The sequence below is a fragment of the Notothenia rossii genome (genome assembly GCF_949606895.1).
Source record: "Notothenia rossii genome assembly, chromosome: 8".
Classification (NCBI taxonomy): domain Eukaryota; kingdom Metazoa; phylum Chordata; class Actinopteri; order Perciformes; family Nototheniidae; genus Notothenia; species Notothenia rossii.
In genome coordinates, this window is record NC_136906.1 from 8,834,360 (window position 1) to 8,841,917 (window position 7,558).

Genomic DNA, 7,558 nt, shown 5'->3' on the forward strand with positions numbered 1-7,558 from the left:
TACAAAGCATACGGCCCCTAGATACAAAGACATGCTTACAAATTGACCAAACCTCATGGACATTCAATCCCGGACGAGCCCCCATTTGTTACGCCCCACCTTTTAAATGGTGGGGCCTCGTCTGAACCTCGTTACAGCGATGCAGCACACCTAGGTAGAGGAACCAAAGGGAAAAAGAGACAGGGAATACATACAGCCGTAATACCTTCATTGAAATGAATGTGGAATTTCAGTGACTTTTATCAAGGCTGTATGCTAGGCAGCTAATACACTTAAGCACGCCAAACTTAATATATCAATATATATATAAATGAATTAGATCAGACAACAGGTTAAGGACTGCTGACAAAAGGTGTCAACCTGGGTCAAATGTGGAACAACAAGATATTTTCAAAATCTAAAACAGGGCCAACTAAGATGCTGCCACACAGAATGAGCAGCAACCACACAAGTAGCCAAATCAATGAAACAAAACGGTTACCACCATGAAGTGACAAACAAACTAAAAAGCCAAACCAAGTTACTGCGTTTACCAACACACAAACCGTAACAGACATGTCCAACACAATGTGGAGTGCAACAGCCACAGACCTAAAGGATCACCACAAGTAGACCAACTACAAAGTTGCTGCCATTCACTAATAGCAACACTATGATCCAATACAAGTGAACTGCCACTACCAAAACACAAAAATGGACACCATGTGATCTTCCAACTACATGCACAAGTTACTGTGATGGATGCAGGAAACCAGCAACACAAGCTCACTTGACGAACCGGTATGAGCACACTAAACTACTAAACAAGCTCACTTGACGAACCGGTATGAGCACACTAAACTACTAAACAAGCTTACTTGACGAACTGGTATGAGCACACTAAACTACTAAACAAGCTCACTTGACGAACCGGTATGAACACCAAACTACTAAACAAGCTCACTTGACGAACCGGTATGAGCACACTAAACTACTAAACAAGCTTACTTGACGAACTGGTATGAGCACACTAAACTACTAAACAAGCTCACTTGACGAACCGGTATGAACACCAAACTACTAAACAAGCTCACTTGACGAACCGGTATGAACACCAAACTACTAAACAAGCTCACTTGACGAACCGGTATGAGCACACTAAACTACTAAACAAGCTCACTTGACGAACCGGTATGAACACCAAACTACTAATTTGCAACAATTAAATACATGACAGCAACAACACACAAATGACCACCAACAAGTGGACTGCAACAACCACATCACACATGGTCAACTGTAGTAAACTACACACAAATGTTGTCTACTTACACCTAAGCAGCAACCCGAAATTGACCCAACTAATGTGGACTGCAGATACCACCACCTAAAAAGTCACATACCTCAAGTTACTGAACGTGCTAATAGCAACACTATGATCAAACACAAGTGAACTCAATCAATCAATCAATGTTTATTTATATAGCCCAATATCACAAATGTTACATTTGTCTCAGTGGACTTCACAGTTTGTACAGAATATCAGTATGACAATACGACACCCTCTGTCCTTAGACCCTCACATCGTACAAGGAAAAACTTCCAGAGAAAACCCCACAGTTTAAAGGGAAAAATGGGAGAAACCTCAGGGAGAGCAACAGAGGAGGGATCCCTCTCCCAGGACGGACAGACGTGCAATAGATGCCGTGTGTAAATTGAAAAGATAATACATTTGCAACATAGGTAGTCCAAATGTTTGGAAATGCATGTGTGTATAATAGGAAGATGAAACCACGAGGATATCCATCCAGGACTTATGATCCAGGACCATAGCCACGACTCAAGATCCAGGACTCGCGATCCATGACACAGGACCGCAGGATCATCCATGACTCCGGATACCGGCGTATATGGACACCAAAAAGAAAGACATTTGGGGAAGCTGGGTTAATCTGAACATGACAGTACACAGGTATAGACAGAGAGAAGGAAGAAGTAAGATGTCTCCCGACAAACTAAGCCTATATCAGCAAAACAAGGGGCTGAATCTAATCAGCCCTAACTATAAGCTTGATCAAAAAGGAAGGTCTTAAGCGCACTCTTAAAAACGGATAGGGTGTCTGCCGCCCGAACACAAACTGGAAGCTGATTCCACAAAAGTGGAGCTTGATAAGAAAAGGCTCTGGCTCCCATTGTACTTTTAGAGACTCTAGGAACAACCAACAGCCCTGCATTCTTGGAACGCAATGTCCTAGGAGGACATTAGGGTATAATGAGTTCTGTAAGGTAAGATGGCGCCTGCCCATTAAGGGCTTTGTAGGCGAGAAGAAGAATTTTAAATTCTATCGTGTGTTCTATAGGGTGTTAAGATTATATTTTAAACAGGACCCAGGCGCAGGCAATGACTGAAGATGTTTAAATGGTTTATTGTTTCGGAGACTCAGGCAGGTTTGGTGATTATGGAGGTCCGGAGTGGAGGTAGGCAGTGAGAGGCTGGACTGATTACAAGGCAGGCAGGTAGGATGCAGGAAGAAGCAGGCAGGTTGGCTGGAAGCTCTGGTGGATGATGGCCGAGGGATTGCACTGGAAACACAAGAGAAACTAGTTACAAAGAGTACGGAATTACACGCAGACAGGATAACTGAATGGGCAGCCAGGAGGATGTAATACCACTGGTGTAGAAAACAATCTGGCGGTGAGTTGCTGGGAGACTGGAGTAGATAAGCTGTGTCCTGATTAGATGATGAGGGACAGCTGAGTCGGACGGCCAGGTGAGAGCAATCAGGCTGCTGCCTGCAAGGGACACCACACCCTCTCCACACACACACACAGGGGAACAAACAGGGACACAGTTTGGACTGTGACAGTACCCCCCCTCAACGGGAGCCTCCAGGCGAACCACCAGGCTTATCTGGGTGGTCCCTGCGAAAGTCCCGAATGAGAGAGGGACATAGAATGAGCTTGCGGGACACCCAGCTCCTCTCCTCAGGACCATAACCCTCCCAATCAACCAGATACTGGTACCCACGGCCCCGGCGGCGAATGTCCAACAGCCGTCGGACCGTGTAGGCCGGGTGGTCATCAATAACAAGGGTGGGTGGAGGGGAGATGGCTGGAGGGCACAAAGGGCTGGACAACCCTGGTTTCAACTGGGACACATGAAAGGTTGGGTGAATTCTCATGGAGGGAGGCAGCTTGAGTCTAACAGCAGATGGATTGATTATGCGCTCGATCACATAGGGGCCAATGAAGCGTGGTTTCAACTTCTTAGACTCAGCTTGTAAAGAAATATTCTTTGAAGAAAGCCAAACTTTCTGACCTGGTTGGAACTGGGGAGCTGCGGTCCGGTAGCGGTTTGCAATATGCCGATTGCGTTCATCGGAGCGGAGAAGGGCAGAGCGGGCATCCTTCCAAATCCTACGACAACGACGGAGATGGGCTTGGACAGAGGGAACTGCGATCTCATCCTCTTGGGCTGGGAACAAAGGGGGTTGATATCCAAGAGAACATTCAAATGGTGACATACCGGTAGCAGCACTAGACAGTGAGTTATGAGCGTATTGAATCCAGGGCAGATGTAAGCTCCAGGAGGTGGGATTCTGGGAGGTGACACAGCGAAGTGCAGCTCCAAGGTCCTGATTGGCTCTTTCGGCCTGCCCGTTAGTCTGAGGATGATAGCCTGAGGAGAGACTGACAGATGCTCCAAGTGCTCGACAGAATGCTTTCCATACCTGAGATATGAACTGTGGCCCTCTGTCGGAAACAATGTCTGTTGGAATGCCATGGAGCCGGACCACATGATTGACTAAGAGGTCAGCAGTTCCAGAGGCTGTGGGGAGTTTAGGAAGAGGCACAACATGAACCGCTTTGGAAAAGCGATCGACAATAGTGAGAATGGTTGAGTTACCCTGTGAAACCGGGAGGCCGGTAACAAAATCTAGGCCGATGTGACTCCAGGGACGACTAGGGACTGGGAGAGGCTGGAGTAGACCGATAGGAGCCTGGTGTGAAGACTTGCTACGGGCGCAAATAGTGCAGGCCAGCACAAAGGCTCGAGAGTCCGCTTCCATAGAAGGCCACCAGAAGTGTTGTCTCAGGAGGGATAGGGTCCGACTCACACCCGGGTGGCAGGCAAAGCGGGAAACATGGGTCCATAGGAGAACCTGTGAGCGGACAGAGTCAGGTAAAAACAAACGGTTATCTGGACCATTTCCTGGATCCGGATGGTCTCTCTGTGCCTTCCTCACTGAGTTCTCAATCTCCCATGTTACAGCGCCCACCACTCTGGTAGCGGGGATTATGGTTTCAGGAGCTATGGGATCCTGATCCACTGCAAACTGCCGGGACAATGCGTCAGGTTTAAGGTTTCTAGAACCAGGTCGGTAGGTAAGGGTGAAGTTGAACCTCCCAAAAAACAATGCCCAGCGTGCCTGACGGGAGTTTAGTCGTTTGGCAGTTTGTATGTAGACCAGGTTCCTGTGGTCTGTCCACACAATGAATGGATGTTCAGAGCCTTCCAGCCAGTGCCTCCATTCTTCCAGCGCAAGCTTAACAGCAAGCAGCTCCCTGTTGCCAACATCCTAGTTGCGCTCAGGGGTTGTCAGTCGTCGGGGAAAAAAAGCACAAGGGTGAAGCTTTTGGTCGGAGACTGAGCGTTGTGATAGAACCGCCCCCACACCGGTGTTGGATGCATCAACCTCAACAATAAACTGAAGAGATGAGTCAGGGTTCATAAGAATAGGAGCCGAGGTGAAATGTCTCTTCAGCTCAGAGAAGGCAGCCTCAGCCTGAGTAGTCCACGAGGAGGGGATTGCTGGGGAGGTGAGTTGGTTGAGAGGACCGGCAACACGACTGTAGTCTCTGATGAACCGGCGATAGAAATTTGCAAAGCCCAAGAAACGTTGGAGCTGCTTCCTGGTGGAAGGCTTGGGCCATTGTGCCACTGCTTGTACCTTCTCTGGGTCTGTTCTCAGCTGACGTTGCTCAATGATGTTACCCAGGAAATCCACTGAATCCACGTGAAATTTGCATTTCTCTACTTTGACAAACAGCTTGTTCTCGAGGAGCCTTTGTAGAACCTGCTGCACATGTTGAGTGTGTTCCTCCATGGTCTGTGAGAATATCAAGATATCATCAAGATACACAAATACTGAACGGTTCAGGAAGTCACGGAGGACATCGTTCACAAGAGCCTGGAAGACAGCTGGGGCATTGGTGAGTCCAAAGGGCATCACTAGATACTCGAAATGGCCTAGTGGGGTGTTGAACGCCATCTTCCACTCGTCTCCTTGACGTATGCGGACCAGGTGGTAAGCATTCCTGAGGTCGAGTTTCGAGAAAATGGTGGCCTTCTGTAGGGGTTCAAAGGCTGAATTGATGAGGGGCAGTGGATACTTGTTCTTGATGGTGATGTTGTTAAGGCCCCGGTAGTCAATGCAGGGGCGTAGGGAGCGGTCCTTCTTGGATACAAAGAAGAAGCCTGCTCCGACGGGAGAAGAAGAGGGTCTTATGATGCCAGCAGCCAGTGAGTCTTTGATGTATGTCTCCATGGCCTCACGCTCAGTTTGGGACAAGTTAAACAGGTGACTGGATGGGAGAGATGCCCCAGGAAGAAGATCTATTGTGCAGTCGTAAGGGCAATGAGGGGGCAGAAAAAGAGCTCGCTGCTTGCTGAAAACCTCTCCCAGGCGATGATAAACCGGAGGGACAGCGGACAAGTTGAGTGGCTCCTGCTGAACTGGAGGAATACCAACCTCTGCTGGGGGAATTGCAGACCGCAGGCATGAAGAGTGACAAAAGGAACTCCAACTCCTTACTTGATTCTCCGACCAGTCCATGTGGGGGTTGTGCAGTCTTAACCATGGCTGGCCCAGAACTAGGGGTGTGTGAGGGGAGGACATGACGTGGAACTGAATCATTTCATGGTGATTACCGGACAGGACGAGATGTAGGGGTTCGGTGACATGGGTAACGTGTGCCAGGAGCTTCCCATTCAGACCTCGAGCATTGAGAGGAGCTGTCAGAGGTTGAGTTGAGATGCCGGCTGAGGCAATTAGTTGGGCATCCAAAAAACTCTCATCAGCCCCAGAGTCCACTAGGGCAGGCAGAGAGAGAGACTGTTGATTTAACAGCAGTGTGGCTTCAAGAGGCTTGCGGGTCTGGGGGGTTGAGGAAAAAAACAGCCTTGCTCACCAGTATCCCCACCTTTACTGGCGAGCACCCTCTTTTGGGCGCTGGGGGCATGTGTCCACGAGATGACCGGAGTGAGCATAGTAGACACAAAGTCCTTCTCTTATTCTCCGGAGACGTTCTTGGGGAGTGAGTCGGGCTCTGCCTAGCTGCATCGATTCCTCTGAAGACAGGAGAGGAAGACTTCAGGTGGAGCACTAGGACTTGGGAAAGTCTCCGACCTGAATCTTGCGAGAGGAGACGAGACAGGGCGAGAGGGGAGTGACCCAGGAGATCGACTGGCTCTTTCCCTACGGCGCTCCCTAAGGCGGTTATCCAGTCTTATGGCTAGGGAGACCAACTCATCCAAGTTAGCTGATTCGTCCCTGACTGCTAACTCATCTTTAACAGAATCAGTTAGCCCGGTTTGAAAAACCCCTTGAAGCGCTGTGTCATTCCACCCCGCCTCTGCAGCTAAGGTCCTAAATTCCACTGAGTATTTGGCTACACTACGGGAGCCCTGTCGCAGTGAGAGGAGGCGTTTAGTAGCGTCCCTACCGCTGACGGGGTGGTGGAAAACTTTCTTAATTTCTTCTGTAAACTCTGGATAAGAATAACAAAGGTTGGACTGACTCTCCCATACAGCTGATGCCCAGGCTAGGGCGCTACCTGTAAGTAAACCTATCATATAACAAATCTTAGCTCTGTCATTAGCATAAGTAGACGGCTGCTGCTCAAACACAAGAGAACACTGCATTAAGAAAGATTTACATGTCCCTAAGGCACCTGCGTACCGCTCTGGAGTGGGAATGTTTGGCTCACGTGAAGGGAGAGCGGGCTGGGCTGGAACCTGTGCTAAGGGAGCTGGATCCTCCGGAGCAGGCGGAGCAAGATGAGTTGAAACCAGGTTGAGGTGATGTCCCATCTGTGCTACATTGGCGGCTAGTGATGCGAGGTTATCCATAACCTCTCTGAGCATCTGGTCATGCCGGCCCACGAGGACGCCTTGGTTGGAGAGAGCCTCACGAATTGGGTCCGGGCCTGCTGGGTCCATGGTGGCCAGATTGTTCTGTTAAGATTATGTTTTAAACAGGACCCAGGCGCAGGCAATGACTGAAGATGTTTAAATGGTTTATTGTTTCGGAGACTCAGGCAGGTTTGGTGATTATGGAGGTCCGGAGTGGAGGTAGGCAGTGAGAGGCTGGACTGATTACCAGGCAGGCAGGTAGGATGCAGGAAGAAGCAGGCAGGTTGGCTGGAAGCCTCTGGTGGATGATGGCCGAGGGATTGCACTGGAAACACAAGAGAAACTAGTTACAAAGAGTACGGAATTACACGCAGACAGGATAACTGAATGGGCAGCCAGGAGGATGTAATACCACTGGTGTAGAAAACAATCTGGCGGTGAGTT

At 49.1% G+C, this 7,558-nt stretch overlaps 1 protein-coding gene across 2 annotated transcripts; it reads right to left on the reverse strand.

The window, feature by feature from the left end:
- Nucleotides 1-2,368: 2,368 nt before the first annotated feature.
- On the reverse strand, nucleotides 2,369-7,213 carry LOC307017240 (uncharacterized protein). Of its 2 annotated transcripts, none has more exons than XR_013802083.1 (2): nucleotides 2,650-3,488; nucleotides 2,369-2,562 (listed from the first exon to the last, which is right to left on the reverse strand). XR_013802083.1 is itself a non-coding variant. In XM_079646797.1 (2 exons), exons 1-2 carry the CDS (start codon nucleotides 7,199-7,201, stop codon nucleotides 2,420-2,422), a joined length of 375 nt encoding a protein of 124 aa, XP_079502923.1. In that variant the 5' UTR covers nucleotides 7,202-7,213; the 3' UTR covers nucleotides 2,369-2,419. The 2 variants fall into 2 exon arrangements, 1 of the variants encoding a protein (XP_079502923.1); XM_079646797.1 differs by lacking the exon at nucleotides 2,650-3,488 and adding an exon at nucleotides 6,970-7,213.
- Between the last annotated feature and the right edge of the window lie 345 nt (nucleotides 7,214-7,558).